The sequence below is a fragment of the Sapajus apella genome, unplaced genomic scaffold (assembly GCF_009761245.1).
Source record: "Sapajus apella isolate SASKATOON/1434 unplaced genomic scaffold, GSC_monkey_1.0 scaffold9, whole genome shotgun sequence".
NCBI lineage: Eukaryota > Metazoa > Chordata > Mammalia > Primates > Cebidae > Sapajus > Sapajus apella.
In genome coordinates, this window is record NW_022436949.1 from 424,195 (window position 1) to 446,200 (window position 22,006).

At 35.9% G+C, this 22,006-nt stretch overlaps 1 protein-coding gene across 2 annotated transcripts in view; it reads left to right on the forward strand.

Moving 5' to 3' along the window:
• SUGT1 (SGT1 homolog, MIS12 kinetochore complex assembly cochaperone) overlaps window positions 1–22,006 on the forward strand; it is a 38,243-nt gene that overhangs the window by 8,899 nt on the left and 7,338 nt on the right. For both annotated transcript variants that reach the window (XM_032277308.1, XM_032277309.1), the window contains 7 exons: window positions 2,756–2,809; window positions 3,190–3,206; window positions 4,246–4,268; window positions 5,865–5,961; window positions 7,033–7,140; window positions 16,526–16,616; window positions 20,233–20,414. In XM_032277308.1, the coding sequence (XP_032133199.1) occupies window positions 2,756–2,809; window positions 3,190–3,206; window positions 4,246–4,268; window positions 5,865–5,961; window positions 7,033–7,140; window positions 16,526–16,616; window positions 20,233–20,414 (572 nt within the window). The remainder of the gene's footprint in view (window positions 1–2,755; window positions 2,810–3,189; window positions 3,207–4,245; window positions 4,269–5,864; window positions 5,962–7,032; window positions 7,141–16,525; window positions 16,617–20,232; window positions 20,415–22,006) is intronic.

Sequence of the window (22,006 nt, forward strand, 5' to 3'; positions counted from 1 at the left end):
TAACAGTGGTGTAGATAGATATCTAGACATATAGACATTGTAAGAACCAAGAATTTTTAAATCTGAAAAATACTAGAGATTATGAGTAATCTCAGAAAATTGGAGACTACATAATCCTTCTTATACTATCATTTTATCTTTATGTTATGATAGAGCTTTATCACAATTCTCTAAAGAAGTAGTTCTTAACTGGAAACAATTTGTTTCCCAGGAAACTTTAGGCAATGTCTAAAGAGGATGGTCATGAATGGTGGGTGGGGGGTGTGCTACTGATATGTAATGAGTATAAACCAGAGGTACTGCTAAATACTCTATAATGTCCAGGACAATCCTGCCTGACAAAGAAGCATCTGGTTCAAAATGTCAGTAGTACTGGAGTTAAGAAACTCCAGTCTTAATATTGCATGTTACATTCTTAATCTGTACTGCTTTGAATGCTTGCTTTTCTGCTGTGTAGCTATTCAGAAAAAAGGATTTTAGGACTGATTATGCAAATGGAAGCTACAAATTACAAAAGGAGAGGTTTGGGTGATAGGGCTTATTCTCAGACTTGATTATCCCAGTTTTAGTACATTAATAGTAAGGCTATTCAGTCAGCAAACAGCACATCTGCACTCTTAGCAAATTCTAGAGTCAAGTTACCTAGTGCCTTGGTATGTATTTGAAAACCCTGAAGAAACATGAGTCTTAGCATTCTTTACATTTTCTCTCTCTTTTTTTTTTTTTTGAGACAGAGTCTCGCTGTGTTGTTGAGGCCTCCCAATGTGTTGGGGTTACAGGTGTGAACCACTGTGCCCAGTCTCATCCTCTACATTTCTAAGCCCTATTCCTTTTAAGAGCAATAGAAATGTTTCCTGCCCAAAATTCCCTTCTTTTTTTTGTTGGGGGAGTTGGGGCACAGTCTTGATCTGTCACCCAGGCTTGAGTGCAGTGGCACCATCGTAGCTTACTGCAGCCTTGAATTTCAGGGCTCAAGCCGTTCTCTTGCCTCTGCCTTCCGAGTAGCTGGGACTGGAAGTGTGTGCCACCACACTGAACTAATTAAACATTTTTTTGTAGGAACAAGGTGTTGCTACATTGCCCAGACTTGCCTCTGAACTGCTGGCCTCAAGTAATCCTACTGCCTTGGCCTCCCAAAGTGCTGGGATTACAGGCATGAACCACTGCATCTGGCCCCTAAACTCTTTTCTTGAGTAATATCTTAATATCATGCCATTGACGTTTATTCTATAGTTATTTCAGAGGTGGCCTTTAGAAAAATACCTCTTTGATAAAATTGCTATGAGGATATTTCACTTAGAAATAAATTTATCTTTAAACCCAGGAAACTTTGGTTGTTGTTTGTTTTTTTTTTTTGGTTGTTGTTGTTGTTGTTGTTTTGTTTTGTTTTTAAGACAGAGGCTCAGACTCTGTCGTCCAGGTCATAGTGCAGTGGCGTGATCTTGGCTCACTGCAACCTCTGCCTCCTGAGTTCAAGTGGGAATTCTCCTACCTCAGCCTCCTGAGTAGGTGGGACTACCGGAACATGCCACCACGCCTGGCTAATTTTTGTATTTCTAGTAGAGACAGAGTTTCATCATGTTGGCCAGGCTGGTCTCAACCTCCTGACCTCAAGTAACCCATCCATCTTGGCCTCCCAAAGTGCTAGGCTCACAGGCGTGAGCCACCATGCCCAACTAAAATCTGAGAAAAATTTAAGTTAAACTTTCAGGCTTCTATTTTTATAAGACAGGGTAAATAATTTTTACCTTTGCCACTCTTTGTGTGATAGATTGATTGGTTTTAGTTACTGATTATTTAAAATAATGGGTTACTAAAATCTAGGGTTTCGATACAATAGTTCTCTAGAATACAGTGTGTGTGTGTGTGTGTGTGTGTGTGTGTGTGTGTGTGTGAGTTTATTTAAAATTTTTATTAAGCCTGTATAGTTGGATTTCTTTTATAAATTAGTAAAGTATAAATTTTTGTTTTAAGAAAATTTTAATTTAAAATTTTCAGATTAATCTTGCCTGCAGTTAACTTGAATTAATAAGCTTTTATTTAGGGTACTTTAAAATTTTTTTAACATATCTCACTATGTACTGTGACTGTTTAAATGTAATCATTGTTCTGTATCTCCAGAAAAGAATAATTTGTTTATGCATACGTTTACCCTATCTATAAATATGTAATACATCACCTGTAGCCTCTTGACTGCCATATAACCTGAAGATACGACAAAACTTCACATACTTTAAAGATGTTGGTGTTTGTAGGAAAGGCATGGTAACAGTTAAAGCCACTGAGAGAATAGTGGACTGAACAGGTAGCTGCATTGAAGAGCAAGCTGGGGCTTGGAAAGGCTTCTGGACCTCAACTCAGCTCCCAGATAGCAAGCCTCCACCCCACGATAACTGATGGCATATTGGGAGTCTGATTTCAACATCTTATTTTGTTGTGTGTGTGAAGAAGCTTCTCTAAGAGCAGAGTGATTGGGGGAAATGTATATTGTTTGTATCTGTGAAATTAATAAGGTTGCTGTAGTTAAAATTTTTAAAAAATCAAAATGTTTCAGGGTGAACAACTAAATGTTAAACTGTTGGTATATTTATAACTAAAACAGAGTTGGTGATAAGGTCTGTTAAGACAGATTTTATTCACTGCTGACCCCCCAGTGCCTAGAACAGTGCCTGAGATGTAGTAGGTATTTAGTAAGTATTTGTTGATTAATAGGTTGTACAGAGGAGTGATATTATAGTTAGTTTTTTCTTTCTAGGTGCAGATGCTAATTTCAGTGTCTGGATTAAAAGGTGTCAAGAAGCTCAGAATGGTATGTAGGTCTCCCATGGTATTTCAATTTAAAAAGTAAATATCTGAAATTTTTTGGTTTAAATAGATTTGTTTTTACCTTTATGATTTAGTTTAAATAGTATATATTTCCTTAGATGTGGACTTCCAAAGATATACTGGGTTTTGCATAGCTTCTTATGTTGAAGGGGAGATTTGGGTGGATTTGCTTGTATGGTATTTCAGTAAGAAATTACTAAGGGGCCCAAAATGAATTCAGGATACAAAATGAAACCACTTTAGTTGAAAGGTATGGGGAATTTGCTTGCTTAATCAATAGGTTTGTGCTATAGAAATCATATAAATAACTTTGCTTATAAATTTACTGTTACCTGAAAATGCTTCCTTTTTATGTTTTAATAGGCTCAGAATCTGAGGTGGTAAGTCCAAAGTTTTTTCTTCATGTTTTTATTTACTTACATTAAATTTAGAATACCAGATATGTTTGGGACAAGACTCAGGATGAGCTCACTGCTGGTTAAATATTAAGCAATTCCATTTAAGTACTGGTTCCTCTAGGAACTGAAATAAAATCATTTTTTGATAAATATAGAAGTTTCTAGTCATGAAAATTATTGGGCTATTTTAATGAATTTAGTGTGTGGTTAAAGTTGATTTCGTGTTTTAGTATGGTCAAGATGACTATTTTTCCTTTACTACACCATATCACATTTACTTAGGTTCAACAGTTTGAATCAGTTGTAGGGCTTTTTATGATGGGCTAAGACAAAAGTTAAGGAAAATTGGAAATGTTTATCTCTAATTCAGTGTAGTGTTTGTTGTTTTGGACATGAAAACTTTCAAGTCTTTTCAGTTAATAAAGATAGTGGAATTGAATAAAAGTAACTTTAAATTTTTTTTAAAAAGACAATGTGTTGCTCTATCACACAGGTTGGAGTGTGGTCGTGCCATCATAGTTCACTTTAGCCTCAAACTCCTGGGCTCAAGCAGTCTTCCCACCTCTGCCTCCCAAGCAGCTGGGACTTTAGGCATGCTCCATCAAGCCTGGCCAATATGCTGTTTCTTTAAAACAATTTCTAAAACAATGCTGTTTTAGCTTAGGGGGTTGCTGAATCTTAGAACTGACCATTTTATATAAGCAACCTTTTCTAATCATGTGTTTAAGAAGTTTTCTGTTATTTAAAGGTCTGTTATTTTAGAGAAAAAAAAATCTTTTCTGAAATTGAAACTAAGATTTTTTAAATGCTGAACATTCTAATTTTTTTTGAAGACTAGTCATATTTAACAATTACAGTCACCATACTTTGTCTTGAAGAAAGTTTTCATGTAGTTATTTCATATCAAAATAACTGCAGTGTTGGATAAATTAATATAATACATGTATTTTAATATACAGTTGCTAAACTGACTTGTAAAAATCTTTCTCTTTCAACTTGCCAATATCAATCTGCATCTCAGTGGATTCATCAGTCAAAAATCAAGTAAGTATTTCTTTTTCATAAAACAATGCCTGATAAATATGCCTAAAGGGGGAAAAAACCCTGTAATTTAATACAAAGTAAGCAAATTCTTACCATGTGATCCTTAAGTTTTTGTTTTGTAACATTGTGGCAATAGCCTTATGTAAAGCTAATTTTAAGGCTGTTTAAGGATTAATAGTTACACTTAAGTTAAATTTAAATCATTTCTCATCTTTAAAGTTGCTTCCCTTGGTTTCATAGTACATTACCTTTCCATATGTTAAGGGGAGTCTCGTCCAGTTAAGTTTATGTTACTTCATAGGTAAACAAGTTAGTAGTAGACCTAACAGAATTTTAACTTACTGTGCCTTTTATATTTGGAGCAAATTTTTCATGGCAACATTCTGTATGAGTTGAAAGTTAGTATTGCTGAGGGCAGCAGTTATAATATTGAATAAACAACTAGCAAGCCTTTGACTTTTAATTATTCATTAGCCTGTGTACAGCTTCTACTATTAGGACTGTAACAGAAAGAAACACAAGCTATTGATCTGTAGCTTTGCATCCTTACTGAATTGCAAAGGAACTGAGACTCTTAAAGTTCACTTCTTTAATCAAGGTGATTTTGGATATCATTACCTAAAATGGCCTGGAAATGTTGAAACAATCTATTCATGGTCATTGTAGGGAGATACAGAATGAAACTCCAAGCACCTAGTAGATAATGGAACTTTTACTTGCCCTAGTGGCAGCAGCAGGAGTAGGGCACATAACCATCAAATAGTAAGATGTCCAGAGCATAAAATAATCTAACATCTGACTTAATATATGTATGTACTTGATCATAGGAGTGTAATAGGGATAGAATAAAGAGCCCTACCCTCAGGGAGCTTTTAATCTAGTCTGATTTGAAAGTGAGAATTCCTACGTTTCTAGAGCTTTCAGTACAAAAGGTGCACAGAATTAGAATCTAGATTCATTAGTCTTCTTGTGTATCTTGAGATTGAAGGAAAGTGTTGTATTTAATGTTGTGCATCCCATAGTTAAACTTTATGTGATTTTAATTTTAGCTTATTTGCCCCATTTCCTGTGCTCAAGCCTGTCTGCTTCCAACTTCAGTTACGAGAGTTTGGTGTGTTGACTCAGGCTGACCTGGTTCCAGTGCACTACTGCTGCTGACTGGGTTATTGCTTCACCTTTCTGAACTTAAGTTTTCTCTGTAAAATAGGGATTTAAGGGTTTACCTTTAGTATTTGGATGAAATGAGAGTGTAAAACTCTGTTGATGGTATATTAATATTAGCTGTTTAAAATAAATGACATCTTTAATATTTATATTAGCTTAAGCACAGCAGTACTAGAGATATGAATCAGAACCCAGAAAATCATGTAAGTATTCAAGTCTACTGGAAATGTTTGAACACCATCTACCTTACTGTTTTTTTCGTTAGGATGGAGCATAAAAAATTAGTTATATAAAGTTGATTCTGTGAATCAATAGCTACTTTGCTGTTTTCTTCCTCCAGGTGGAGCTCTTGTTATTTATTAGACCAGTTTTTGTTTTGACAACAGCTTCAAGAAAATTAGAAATGTTATTTTTCTTTTTTTTTTGTAATAGGTATGACTGGTATCAAACAGAATCTCAAGTAGTCATTACGCTTATGATCAAGAATGTTCAGAAGAATGATGTAAATGTGGAATTTTCAGAAAAACAGGTCATTAGACTTTAAATCATTTTTCAATGTTGGTTACTATTGTTTGCAAATTTAGTATATTGGAGAATAATCTATAAAAGTTTATCAGATAAATGCCATTTCTTCCTGAGATGGTGTGGAAAATGCTGAATAAAATCTGAAGCCATTGCTTTGAGATAAGAATAAGTATGTTGTAAGTTATAGCTAGATGTGCTTTTTTTTTTTTCTTTAGGTTTGAAATTCAAAGCAGAACTAGGTTATATTAGTAAGATAATGTGATTTGGTTATATTTGGGTACTTCATGAAAAAGGTCTAGTTACTTTTGTGATCACACATGTCTTAGAATTGACTAACCATGTTAAATGAATGTGACTTTTTTTTTTCTTTTGAGACAGAGTCTCACTGTTGCCCAGGCTGGAGTGCAGTGGTGTGATTTCAACTCACTGCAATTGGATGACTCCTGGGTTCAAACAATTCTTCTGCCTCAGCCTCCTGAGTGGTTGGGAATACAGACACATGCCACTATGCGCAGCTAATTTTTGTAGAGACGGTGTTTCATCATGCTGGCCAGGCTGTTCTCGAACTCCGGACCTCATGTGATCCACCCACCTCTGCTCCCAAAGTGCTGGGATTATAGGCATGAACCACCGTTCCCAACCTCATGAGTATGACTTTTAAACACTTGATTTCTTAGCATTTAGTGGAGAACTTCATGATAGATGATTTAAAAGAGGTAGTAGTAGAACTAGATGTTTTGCACACGAATAGCCTTTTGTTATATATCATTTTGCTTTTGTATATTTTGTTTTCTTGAGATCTAAATGTCAAATAGGTGTGATTAAATATATGATAAATATTATGAAACTTACTCGTTTCTGCTATTTAATGATGTATGTAAGAATTCGTGTTAAGGATATCAGATGGGGAAAAAAAGTTTCTTAAATCTTTGAGAACCTTTTCAGGTTCTTTAATATTCCATATATAGTGTTTAAAATAATTTGTAACATTGAAGTTCTGTAATTATTTTAGCTAAGTTTTTTGCTCTCCATTATATACATTTACAAAATGTGATGCTAATTTTGTGTTCATTAGTTGTCTGCTTTGGTTAAACTTCCTTCTGGAGAGGATTACAATTTGAAACTGGAACTTCTTCATCCTATAATACCAGAACAGAGCACATTTAAAGTACTTTCAACAAAGGTAAGACAATTTGAAAGGGTTGTTAGTAGTAATATTTCAGAATTACAGAAGTGCTGGTAAACTAATTACCCATGTGTTTATAAGCTTGTAGATTCTTTCAGCCACATATCTTTAAAAGGGACAGGAAAATAAGGGTGATATTTTTTGAGTATCAGGGTTATTTTACCTCTTAAATTCTAGTACAGTAAAGTCTAAGAGTCCACTTAGTTTGTGTGACGTTTGTGCACTTACTAGGACAGATACAATGTTTTTCAATAAGTTTTTTTTTTAAAAGATAGATAAAATCGGCCTGTGTTTAAGATTTGATCTGACAATGTCTCTTCTCTTGAACTTGTTGGTTTTGTCTGCTTTGATGTACAAATACTTTTCTCACGCTGTCTCACGCAGTTAAAAATATAAATTGTTATAAAGATGAATCTGCTTTTTTTTCTTTTTTTTTTTTTTTTTTTTTTGAGACGGAGTCTCGCTCTCTGTTGCCCAGGCTGCAGTGCAGTGGGGTGATGTTGGCTCACTGCAACCTCTGCCTCCTGGATTTAAGTGATTCTCCTGCCTCAGCCTCCCAAGTAGCTGGGACTACAGGCATGCACCACCACACCCTAATTTTTGTATTTTTAGTAGAGACGGGGTTTCACAATGTTGGCCAGGCTGGTCTCGAATGCCTGACCTTTTTTTTTTTTTTTTAAATTAAACTGAATTTTAGATTATTATGAAGGAACAATGAATGAATTATTTAATTAAGCTAAATTTTAGATTCCTTTATATTTTTTTAAAAAAGTAAAGATATACAATAGAATTAATATTCAGGGAATATTTATCACTCAAAAGATGTAGATAGTAGTGAGTAGGAAAAGTACTGAACTGAAAATCTGACTCTGGATCTTTGCTTGCGCTGTGAATTTAGTCTAGGCACAAAATGACTATGAGACTGAACTTTCAGCACCTTTGAAAAGAGGGCTGTGGACTGGAATCCTTTCAGCTGGATAGAATTGTGTGAAGGTATATGATAAATGATGAGTTAATGGGAATAAATGATGTAGGTAGGCTTTTTTTTTTTTTTTTTTTAAAAGACAGAGTCTAGCTCTGTGCCAGATTGGAGTTCAGTGGCATGATGTCGGCTTACTGCAACCTCCGCCTCCTGGGTTCAAGTGATTCTCCTGCCTCAACCTCCCACATAGCTGGGATTACAGGCACACACTGCCATGCCCAGCAAACATTTGTATTTTTAGTAGAGATGGGGGTTTCACTATGTTGGCCAGGATGGGCTCATCTCCCAACCTCGTGATCTGCCCTCCTCGGACACCCAGAGTGCTGGGATTACAGGCATGAGCTACTGCACCGGGCCTACTACTCCTTTATTATACACAAGTCCTACGGCATACTGTGTTTATATTTATTAAGTTGAAGTTCTAAGGACATGGAAAGTTTCCTGTTGTGGAACAGGATCAGGGTTGGCCTGTGTCATGAGGAATGATAATTAGGCCTGCAGAAAGGAGACAGCTGCAGAAGGTTGGAGCAGGAAGTGCAAAGTAAAGTAGTTTTTTGCATCTAGCTAAAAAGGCCCTGCCTATTTATTTGGAGATTGTCAAGAACAAAGCTGGTTAATTATGAGGCAGATTTATGAAATAGCTGCGTGGGACAATAGAAGGTGAGGAAAGGGATGAAATCTTACCAGGATTTTGGTCTGTCACGGGTCGTATCCGCATAGTATAGAATTTGTTTAATAAAAGAATTTTGAGTAATCCGACACAAAACTCTAGGTAGATTTGAGAGTGCTATGGTTCAGAAAATTATGAATTTGACTTTTTTGGTATATGTCTATCAAGAGATTGCTAATGCAAATGAGCTGAGATCATGCCATTGCACTCCAGCCTGGGCAACAGAGTGAGACTGTTTAAAAAAAAAAGAGAGAGAGTGATTGCTAATGCATGTCCATTTGAAGTAATTTAAATTGAGTGTGAATAAATGATAAATGACTTAAGAACATGTGTTACTAAGCCACCTGATTCAAAGACTGGTGGGGTGGAAGAGTATCACGTGTGGTAAATACACAGATGTGCGGCTAGAGTTGAGGATGTAATTAAGCACTCTCATCTCTAATTCTTTTTTCTCTTTTGAGTCTTGGATTTGTTAATTTTAACCATTCTTCAACTATATTGTGTTCTCAGTTTGCTTTTTCTGCCCCTTTCCTCTTTAAATGCTAAGTAACTACTTTTCTTCCTTGTATAGTAGTTCTTTTATGTGTACATTTCATGTCCCTTGTTCCTATGTAAGCCTTTGAGGATAAGAAGCATGTCTTATTTGTATCTTTGTGTGTGCTCCAGTTAGAGTTCCCGGATAAAGTACTCACTTAAGTTTGTACTTCAGATAAACAATGAATAACTTTTTATTATGTAAGTATGTTTCATGCTGTATTTTTATTTCCTAAACTTGGCTGCCCTCACCACATGCATTGCACTGTGAGTGCTTAGTTCAATGATTGAATGAAAATTGGGTTCTAGTTTTAGTCCTATGACATTGGCAGAGTATATTTATTCTTAGTTTTGCAGGTGGAAAAAAAATCTGAGGTTAAAGGACTTTAAATACTTTCCCCAAGTTTACCTAGTTAACCAAATTGTTCAGCCTGGCCCAGGAGACATAAATACACTCTGACTGCCAGCCAAACTAGTACATCTTTGCTAGGTTTTTCTAAGTTTGAGATTCTAAGGTTTGTATTCTGAAGAATTATTGTGTTTCTTGTCCTGACCCTGGTATCTCCACATTTTATATATATTTTGACACACACATAATCTTGTTAGATTACTAACTCTTAAACTATTTGGGGGGAAACAAATTGAAAGATCTTCACTTGATTATGTCTTAAGGGAAATAAATGAAAAAGTCTTTGAATTTCCTTTTGCGTACAATAGAGGGAGACAATATTAAAACACTAAAAATAAAATCTCTGGGTTACTGAGGCTTACTTCCTGGACACTAAGAGAGAATAGTACTAAAATAATTTGTTTTCATGTATTCAGATATCTTGATCATTCAGATATCTTGGACCTTTGTGAATTGAGAAAGGATGCATTTTTCAGAGGAGAATCTGCTTAATATTAGAGATCTGTAAAATTTGCAGTTTAAAAGGGCTATTTCTTTGCTTTTGGGAATTCTTTTCTTTTCCACCTTGAAGATTAAATGAATGTTGCAGTAGCCAGTGGTTAAATGTTATTAATTTGAGTGATATATAATTTGTGATGAAAGTAGGAAGAGGAAGAGATAAAACCCTGAAATTAATGAAATAGCATTTCTTAACTATTTTACAATGTAATATCTAATACGTTTTTCTAAGCCAGGGTTTGTATTTTTTCAGTATCTACGATAGTTATTGCTAGCTTTTACTGAATATCAGCTTTCATGACAGCCTGTTAATTTTTTAGAAATTAAGAAACTTCGATTTGAAGGTCTCTTAGAAAAATTAAGAAACTGTATTTCTTTCATTTCATCTTGTTAATTTCATGACACTGTTCTCTCATCATAGTCTCAAAATTGTGACTTTAGTGGCACCCATATTGTAAAATATTCATTTAAAAATTTTTTATTCCCTTTAACATTTAGAATTCTCAAGTTGGGCATGTTGGGTCATAACTATAATCCCAGCACTTTGGTAGGCCAAGGCGGCAGATCACTGAGGTCAGGAGTTTGAGAACAGCCTGGTCAACATGATGAAACCCTGTCTCTACTAAAAATAGAAAAAAATTAGCTGGGTGTGGTGACAGGCACCTGTAGTCCCAGCTACTTGGTACACTGAGGCAGGAGAATTGCTTGAACCTGCGAGTTGGAGGTTGCAGTGAGCAGAGATTGCATCACTGCACTCTAGACTCCTGGGTGGCAGAGTGAGACTCTGTCTCCCAAAAATAATAATAATAATAATTCTCAGTCTTTTGGGTGAATTTGCCCTTCTGAAAATGTTCTATTTTTAGTCATAGTAATTTTTCTGTATTACACATTTATAAAATACGAAGGCCTGGAATTATGAGAAATAAAAATGTATGTCTTAGAAACAAAATAGCCTCCTTTTCTCTTCACCCACTAATATTTGACAAGTTTTAGAGTGAATCCCTTTTCTTAATGTTTATAGAAGAATATATGTGTATTAAAGAAAAATCCTGGTCATAATGTAATGGAATGGGGTATCTGGGCAGGATGTTCCTGCTTGTCTGATACATAGATACGAGAATTTCAAAAGTTGTTTTGTTTTGCTTTTTTGATACAATGGTGTTGATAATAGTGAGATTTGTTTGATTTTTTTTTTAATTGAATTAGTTTTAAAAATCACAAACTGTAGATCTTGGAATGTATTTTTTTTCTATATTTTGTAATATATATTCATATATTTTTAAAAGAAGAATTTTGTTCTACATAATTTTTAAACAGCTACACTTTGTCGATATTTTTATCATGCCCTTACATGTTCAACAGCAAAGTATTTCAGTGTATGCATATACTATAGCTTATTTAACCAGTCCCATTTTATTTGACCTGTGGAGAATTAGAATAGCTGTTTTGACTGTTGTATCACATACCAGGCACTGTACGGTGTATTATCCCATGTAATTCTGATAGTTACTGGATGGTCTAGGTATTTTTATCCCTAGTTTACAGGTAGAGGAACTTAAAGATGTTCAATAATTTGCCCAGGTTTTTCAGCTGATTATACTGATGAGGATACTGATATAGGATAGCATTCTGTTGTTATTTGCCAGACACAGTTCATTATTATTTTCATACATAATGTCATTTAATCTTTTTGAGAACCCTAAATGAATCAGGGCCTACTAGTCTCATTTTATAGGAGCAATTGAGACTTGCTGAGTTTAAGTTGCTTGCTTATGGTCATACATCCAACAAATGGCACGTATTTGTGACTCTTCTAATTATACAACTGATTTTTATCTTATTATCAACCCCTGCTTATTTCCTCAGAAATAAGCAAAAATTTTGGCTGAAAAAAGCACTTACAGCAAATTATTTCATATCTTGGCTCCCTCATCTCTAAAATATGGATAACAATCTTTTTTTATAGGGTGATTCTATTAAGTAAGATGATACACATGAAGCATGTAGCACACAGGTTATGTAATAAGAGCTCAATAAATGTTTCTAGTACTATTCTCAGTGTTTTATTTTCGTTCTTTAGATTTTTATTCAGCCTGTAAATGCAGTAAGTTCATGTCATAGAAAATCTGGAAAAGATAAAGGAGCTTAGGAAGTAATCACTCAGACTCACCAGTCAGATGACATTCTGGCATGTTTCCTTTCAGATAACTCGTTATTTCCCGATACATAGGTCGGTCACTACTCATGGCACATACTGGAATCTTTTTGCTTATGGGAATGTCTCTTTTGATTAATTAAGAACAGAGGTTGTGTCTTTAGGTACCAGCTCTGTTTCTGGTTCAGAGTAGGTACTCGGCAAATATTTGAAATGAGCTGTTAGAAGCCTGGGAAGACCTTTCAGTTCTTCTCCATTCATTGCCCTTTTTTTGTATTTCAAAAGTGATTATAGAAATACTTTAGTGTAAAAACAAGGTAGGTGTGTTAGTTTGGGCTCAAAGACTGAGCTATTATCAGACAAAGAAATTTAATGCAATTAAATTTGCAAAGAGCTCAGTAAGAGTATGTTGGGAAGGCTATATTCTGAAGATCAGGGGAACAATTATTTAATGAGCACAATCTTGAAGTATATGGTTCTCAAAAGTTTGCCAATAAATTGCCCTAGCTCTTTAGCCTCTGGGAAAGATCCCTTCATGTCAGTCTGTAGTGGTAAGTGTGATCTTATTACCACTTAAGATGGTGGTGTCTGGATATCATGATTTGCTTAAGAGGAATGACATCTCATTAAATCTGAAGTTTCTTTGATTGCAAAGAATTAAACTCTCTGCTATGCAGAAGAAACTTTAGAAGTGGATGGTAATACATGATAATGTTGAGAATTAATGATCCAGCACAGTAGGCATTCTTATGGATAATCTGTGAATACTCTTGAGATATTAGCACCCTGAGAGCTTTCCCTGTACATATGAGAGCAACATTCAAGCAATCTACTAAAGTTTTAAGTTACCTTTAAAGTATTTTTTACTTAAAATAGAATGGTTTGTTAATGGTTGCAATAAAAACCTCTGAAATTAGACTGGTGCTAATTCTGGAACTATGTGCTAGAATCATCTTAAAACTTCATTTTTAAAAGCATGTACAAACATTGAAAGTGAATTAAGTGTAAAAAGGAATTAATAGGGAATTAGTCCCTCCCTTTTACTTTTTTTTGTGGAGGGGGAGAAAGGGTCTCACTGTTGCTTATGCTGGAGTGCAGTGGAGTGATCATGGCTCACTGGTCTCCATCTCTTGGGCTCAAGTGATCCTCCCACTTCAGCCTTCCAAAACACCAGGATTACAGGTGTGAGCCACCACACCTGGCCCCTTTTACCTTTTTTAAAAAGCTATTTTAAGTGGTTTATTACATGCAGCTATTTTAATTAATGGATTAAATATAATTTCAAGTTGAGGTCAGCTTGTGTCAGCTGAAATAGGTTGTTACTAAGAGCTTTGTCTTTGGATTTATAAAGTCCTCTTGTTCATACTGCACAGTTACTCAGGTTATAGTGCCTTTCAGTAAATGTGAATGCTACTCTGTGCTGCTCTTCAGGTAAAACAAGGAAATTTTTATAGATAGTATGTACATAGTTATAGGAATGTGAAGTGTGAATATAGGGGCCTGTGGCCAAGTTTAGTGTGGTGATGTACACAGTACTTTCCAGGCCCTCATTTTTTTTTAGATGAGTTGAAAATTAAAGAAGCAAGATGCGATTTTAATTTTTCAGATATTAAGTTATATTTAGTAACTGTTGCTATGTCGTTGCCTTCTATTGGATTTATGTCCCCTTTTGATAAATACTGTAGCGGTGACAACTTAAAGTAACCAAAGTACTATCACTTAATACTGTGTATGAGAAAATGGTGGTGGTATATTACTTTATAAAAAATTAATTGTAGTTCACGTTAGGGAATTCTAGAGATCCTTATGAAATAATGTTTTTATGTGTGTAGAGTTTAAACATGTAAATAATATCAAAGATACTATACTTTTTCTTTTTCTTTTTTTTTTTTGGACAGAGTCTTACTCTGTTGCCCAGACTGGAGTGCAGCAGCCCGATCTCAGTTCACTGCAGACTCTGCCTCCCAGGTTCAAGCAATTCTGTCTCAGCCTCCCAAGTAGCTGGGATTACAGGCATGTGCCACCATGCCTGTAGTCTTTTTGTATTTTTAGTAGAGATGGGGTTTCGCCATGTTGGCCAGGCTGGTCTTAAACTCCTGACCTCAGATGATCTGCCTGCCTTGGCCTCCCAAAGTGCCGGGATTACCCTCTTTGCCCTTATCTCGTTGACGTTTGTTTCATATTTTTCTTTTATGAAAACAGTTATTTATTATGTTTTTTTGCTCCTAAAGAAAATAAAAATAAACACTCGAGACCACATACCCCAGATACATATACCATCATTTCATGTCTGATTAAAAATATTGGTGGATTTCCCTATGTTAGCACTTTGTTAAGGTATTTTAAGGTGCTTTCTAAATGCAGATGGTATAAAGATTACTAGGAATTGCTAGTTTAAATGAGTCATTTGATAAAAAGAAGTCAAAGAACCAAAGGGTGAATAGACTTCTCTTTTTAAGTCTGCCTTTTGAATTTTTTTTTTTTTTTTTTTTTTTTTTTTTTTTTTTTTTTTTTTTTTTGAGACGGAGTTTCACTCATGTTACCCAGGCTGGAGTGCAATGGCGCGATCTCGGCTCACCGCAACCTCCGCCTCCTGGGTTCAGGCAATTCTCCTGCCTCAGCCTCCTGAGTAGCTGGGATTACAGGCACGCGCCACCATGCTCAGCTAATTTTTTGTATTTTTAGTAGAGACGGGGTTTCACCATGTTGACCAGGATGGTCTCGATCTCTTGACCTTGTGATCCACCCGCCTCGGCCTCCCAAAGTGCTGAGATTACAGGCTTGAGCCACTGCGCCCGGCCTTGCCTTTTGAATTTTTAATTCTGTTTACAAAAATAGTGATCTTTTTCATAGGAAAAAAACCATTAGAATATAAAATTCTAATTCAGTTCATTTAAACTATTTTATGTAATGTTTATTACAGTGCTTACTTTAATATTTGGACTAAAAATGCTGATTTTAACCAGTTAAAAACAGGTGAGAACATTATTTGAATAAAGAAAACAAAAGCTAGATAAAATGCTGCGTGACTGTGTGTGTTAGGGGTAAGGAGAGATTCGGGGCTAGCCTTGATTAGAGAGTAAAAGATGCTATTAGGATACTGTTAACTTTTCATTTTAATGAGTGAACTTATCTCGATAGTCCCTGATGTCGTGTCCTTTCATACCCCACTGCTTTGGTTAGACCATTCCCTGTGCCTCTGGAGACCTACCTCTTTACTCTTGCAAATACATCTACCCTTCAAAGCCCTTCAAGGTCTATTAAAGCCTTTCTTCTTCACAGTCAGGTGTGGTCTCTCCTGAGCTTTTAGAACATTTACTTATTTAGAACTTTAGTAACTTTCTTAAAGTATCTCACATACTTCCAAATGGTTGCGGGTATATATTTAATATTTTAAAAATCCAGCCGGGCATGGTGGCTCATGCCTGTAATCCTAGCATTTTGGGAGGCTGAGATGGGAGAATGGCTTGAAGCCAGGAGTCTGAGACTAGCCTGGGCAATCCAGTAAGACTCTGTCTCTACAAATAATTAAAAAACAAAATTGCCAGGAGTGGTGACACATGTCTGTAGTCCCAGCTGCTTGGAAAGCTGAGGCTGGAGGATCACTTGAGCCCAGGAGTTAAACGTTGGAGTGAGCTGTGATTGTTCCACTGCACTCCAGCAAGAATCAAATTTCTCAATAGTGGTGTTATTGACATTTTGGAGGATTGCCTGGTACATTGTAGGATGTTTAGTAGCAACTATAGTCTCTACTCACTAGATGTCATTACCACCTCTCCCCTCACTCCAATATGACAACCCACAGTGTCTCCAGACATGGCTAAATAAATGTCCCTTGGAGGGCAGGATCATTCTTGGTTCAGAACACTGCTTTGGATGAAAAAAAGGCATATGTATTTCGAGTCTCTTCTTGATTGTAGCTTATAGAGTACGTATGTTGTTTTTTTCCCAAGGGTGAATTTTGAGTGTAGAAACAAAATTGTTCCATAGTTTTTCAAATTTAACCTTTTATAATTTAAGGAAACTGTCAAAGATACTATTCTTACAAAACTTTGATAACTTAAGAAAACTGCATTTTTTACTGTTTTGTGTATTTTATATTGACTAATGGATTTTATTTGGTGTTTTCTCTAGATTGAAATTAAACTGAAAAAGCCAGAGGCTGTGAGATGGGAAAAGCTAGAGGGGCAAGGAGATGAGCCTACGCCAAAACAATTCATAGCAGGTTTGTTTTCTGGCCTTGATGAGCTTTATATTCATATTGTGTTGTGTAATTGAAATTAAATAGTAATGAATATGCTTTTTACTTTCATTCCCAAGATAAGATACATTGAATGTAATAAGATTGCTCTGTAATGAATATAAAGTAGCCTTCCTGTGAAAGATCTAACTTCTCAAATTCTAAGAATACAAATGAATGGCAGCAAAATCCCAGAGGGAGTTGGGATTTATTATTTACTATGAAAAGTTTATGACATCATTTGGAGGATGTTTATTTTTGTGTATTGGCTTTTCTTGTTGTTTTCTTTTTGAGTTGTAAGTTGGTTTACTCTGTGGATACATTTCCCCCCTTCCCTCTCCGTCTCTTGTTTATTCCTTTCTATTACTTCTACTGATATTGTCATCTAACTTCCTGGAATTTTCAGGGCTTCACAGGGTAAGGTATCTACCCCATTTCATATTGCCAGTTTAGAGATGGACACACATAGGTAATGAATGCCTTAGGAAAGTCTAGGAGAATAGTAGAAAACCAGGATTCATTGTATATATAACCCTGTAAGAAACAGAACTTTGTGTTGAGGTTAATTTTAAGCAATGCAATGATTAGATAAGAATTTTTCTGTTGGGCTAATTCACAGCACACTCAGAACTACAACCTAAGATTATATTTTATAGCAATAGCCTTATTAATGAGTGGAGGGAAATTTCTTTTTATTAGAAGTAATGGTCTGATTTAATGACTGAAATGAGCTAATATTTATCTCAGCTACGTTTTCTGATTTTGACTGCTTTCTTTAACAGAAAACACATTTCCCTTTTGGCACCCTTTAGAAAACACCGAGTTATTGAACATATCATGTGTGTGTGTATGAATAGTTATTTCTTTAGAAATAATTTCATATTTAGAAGTTACAAAAATAAGAGATTCCCATGTAACTTTCACTCAGTTTCCCCCAGTGATAGTGTTGTAACTAGTCCAATGATTACGTCTTAAGTAGTCTATGGTATAATTTTCAAAATCAGGAGATCAACACCAACAGATACTTTTTAAGGACTGAAATATATCTAGTTGGTATTTAGTTAAGCATCTGCCTCACGCTTTATTTGAAAGATGTATGTGCTTCTCTTGGGACTGACTCCAAGATTTTTAGGCTGAGGTTTATATGTAGGTGAAAACCTAAAAAAAATTTAATCACTTTAAATGTATTATCTTACTTAATTCTAACAGCCCTGTATAACAGGCAGCTCCTTAGTATTCCTCCCATTTTGCAGGCTCAGAAAGGTTAAGCTCAAGATTATCCACCAGTTCTCATTGTCTAGGACTAAAACCTAGGTCTGCTCAGTTGGGTCCAATTATTCTGTTAACCCATTGTCTACTCCTTGAGTACTGCTTGTTGTTGCATTTTGTAACAATGGAAACAATCTTTGCTGAGATGAGTATCTGTGGAGTTATTTGATATGATAGTGAATGAGCAGGGGAGTTAGATTACTCATCTCGCAGTAGTTCTACCATATCCAGCTGTTAAAAGTTTTTCTGAGATTAAAAATTAAGATTTTTTAGTGTTATAGTTATAAAGTTTTTTCTAAACTCAACACTTTAGATATTCAAGATGATATTCTTCCTGTCCTGTTTTTGTAAGAAATTAATATGCTTGTCAGATTCTTGTGTATTGCAAGCTGGAGACTGTAGATAAGGCAAGTCACTCAACCTATCTGGGCCAACTTTCTTATCTATAAAACAGAGGTTAAAACCTCTATTCTCATCCTTCCTGGGAGTCAGCATTAGGATTAATTAAATCCGTGTTTCCCAGGCTCTTAACTTACCATGGCATGCATTTTTTGTTCTCTTTGTCTACTAGTGTAAATGTACAAAGATAGAAGGATATCTAGTTGAAGGAAGGTGGATAGGATTTTCAAAATAATATATTTGGCCATGAAAAAAACTATGTGGTGGTGGTGTGTGTGTTGTGTTGTTTTGTTTTGTTTTGAAGAGGGTGTGGAGAAGGTTGGTTTACAGTGAAGAGAAAGGGTTGAAAAACAGTGGATGTTAAGTAGTTTCTCAGCTATTTTGACAAAAGGGATGTAGAGAGCGGTATTGTTAGGACCTTTTAGGTTAATATCCGTGTGTCCTAATACAGTACAGATGGGGAAATTTTGAATTGGGTTTTTTGAAAACTATAGCTCTGTTGTCTAATAGAGTAGTTACTGGCTACATGTACCTGTTGAGCACTTGAAATATGACCAGTCTGCATTGAGATGTGCTATGTGAAATAAATGCCACGGTTTGAAAACTTAGTATGAAAAAAAGAATATAAAATATCTTCATTTTTTTTATTGGTTTCTTTTTTTTTGAGAGGTGGGGGAGGTCTTGCTGTGTCATCCAGGCTGGAATGCAGTGGCACTGTCATGGCTCAGTGTAGCCTTGACCTCCTGGACTCAAGCAGTTCTCCCACCCCAGCCTTCCAAGTAGCTGGGACTGCAGCATGTGCCACCATGCCCAGCTATTTTTTTTTTTTTTTTTTTCCCATAGAGATGGGGTCTCACCATGTTGTCCAGGCTGGTCTCACACTTCCTGGCCTCAAGCAATTCTCCCACCTTGGCCTTTCAAAGTGCTGGGATTACAGACATGAGCCCCCATGCCCTAGCCTCTTGGTTTCATGTCAAAATATACTATATTTGATATATTAGGTTAAATATGACTGCATTTCACCTGATTCTTTTTAGTAATGTAGTTACTAGAAATTTTATATATGTGGCTGACATTTGAGGCTGTCATTATATTTTCAGTGGACAGTGACCAGAGCTGCTCCTACAGCTACTAGGTTGGCTAGTTATTTTCTAATTATTTGTGTGCCAAAATCTTGATGCCCTTGGTCTTTGGTGCAGTCTTGGCAGCACCCCGAGCCTGTGGGCCAGTAGCCTCTCTGGCTGCAAGCAGCCTCTGTTTACCCCAGTGTGCCTTACAAATACTGTTATTTGCTTGGTGTGTGGGATATGGGCATTGAACTTTAGATCATCAAGTGTCGTACTTTAAACATTTAGGAATTACTTACTGTTATTGCCTATTGAAATAATTTTACATTTTTGATGTGGGGAGAGTATGGAGTGGCATGGATGATTATTTCTATTTTTAAGCTATTTATATTCTGAAAGATACATAAGTACTTTAGAAAAAGTCACATTTTTGACATTTATTAAAATTTTAGTTACAAAAGATTTCTTAGGCATCCTTTAAAAAAACTTTCATTTTTAGAATTGTTTGTACTATCTTTGCAACTTTTCTGAAAACATAAAAGTCCCTGTATACTTTTCATCTAGTTTTTCCTGTTATCAACTTGAAGAATCTGCTTTTAATCTTAATTTTGTATAACGTGTCAAAAGTTTACACTTTGAGTTATTTTGCTCAAAAGAAATTGCCAGATTTTACATTATGGTAACTGATTCAGTTTTTAGAAATATGAATTTTGTTATTGATGTATATATCAGAAAGACATTTATTGCATACATGAGATTCAGTAACCTAAACTGTTTGCTAAGATATTCCATATACATAGTCACAAAGTTTACATATTCTTGACATCGTGAAACATGTTGATTACTTCTGCCTTTTTACTTCATAGATGTGAAGAACCTATATCCATCATCATCTCCTTATACAAGAAATTGGGATAAATTGGTTGGTGAGATAAAAGAAGAAGAAAAGAATGAAAAGTTGGAGGGAGATGCAGCTTTAAACAGACTATTTCAGCAGATCTATTCAGATGGTTCTGATGAAGTGAAACGTGCCATGAACAAATCCTTTGTAAGAATATAAACTTTTAAAGAAATGTATATAGGAGCAAATTTTACATATTTTAAAAGAGAAAATTGGTAATGTGAGACCAAATTGCATGTACTATAGCTGGGAGAACTTTTTGAATAAGGTCTGTCTGAATGTTTCTTTTTGCTCTAAGAGTAATTTTTGAGGAAGCTGAAAATTTATGGAAGAGAGGAGAAACAAGTAGTTTATCCTAAATAGGTATTTCTCTTTTTAATCAGTGAGTTAGATTGATATGGAGTCATCTTACTGGGATTTATCACAGTAGCTGAGTGAACTTCTATTGTTTCCCTTGTAGAATCATATGTAGTCTTAATGTTAGAGATGAAGAATATAGATGGGAAACTTTCCACAAGAGTGTTTGCAAGTAGACGGTGCACATTATTCATTAATTTAACAACTCTCTTGATTAAGAAAATTTAGGCTTTTTGTCAGGGCAGCATAAATACATAAATTAGACCTCAAGATTTTAGTAACAATTTGTCACTGTAGAACTGTGTAGATTATTACCTTGCAGTTGTAATCATGTGACTTTTATTAATACCAGTAGCTCTGGAAATATGACCGTTTTCTTTTAAGACATATTTACAGTAGAAAGTTAAAATTAGTATTTAATAATTTAATAGTTCATGTGGTTGATGCTCAGGTATTTCACACTTAAGAAATATGTGGTAATTGGTGATGATTGTGCTTTTCATGGTTTATTTATTTATTAAGAGACAAGGTCTGTCCCTGCGCGGTGGCTCATGCTTATAATCCCGGCATTTTGGGAGGCTGAGGTGGGTGGATCCCGAGGTCAAGAGATCGAGACCATCCTGGTCAACAAGGTGAAACCCCGTCTCTACTAAAAATACAAAAATTAGCTGGGCATGGTGGTGCGCACCTGTAGTCCCAGCTTACTCGGGAGGCTGAGGCAGGAGAATTGCTTGAACCCAGGAGGTGGAGGTTGCGGTGAGCCAAGATTGTGCCATTGCACTCCAGTCTGGGTAACAACAGCGAAACTCCGTCTCAAAAAAAAAAAAAGAGACAAGGTCTCTCTCTGTTGCCCTGGCTTGAGTGCAGTGGTGTGATCTTGGCTCACTGCAACCTCTCCTGGGCTCCAGTGATCCTTCTACCTCAGCCTCCCCAGTAGCTGGGACTATAGACGTGCATCACCACACCTAGCTAATTTTTAAAATTTTTTGTAGAAATGGGTTGTGTCACATTCTAGCCTCAAACCCCTGGCTTCAAGCAGTCTAGCCACCTCAGCCTCTCAAAGTGCTAGGATTACAGGTGCGAGTCACCTCGACCAGCCTCACTATTGATTAAAAATTTTTTTGCGTTACTTTGCGAGTCGGAGGTGGGAGGATCACTTGAGCCTAAAGATCTTGAGATCAGCCTGGGCAACATAGAGAGACCCTATCTCTGCCCCCCCCCCAAAAAAAAAAAAGAACTAGTTCTGGTGGCGTGTGCTTGTGGTCCCACCTACTTGGGAAGGTGAGGTGGGAGTATCTCTTGAACCTGGGAGGTCGAGGTTGCCATGAGCTATTTTTTTTTCCCAGTGCACTACAGCCTGGGCAACAGAGACCCTACCTCAA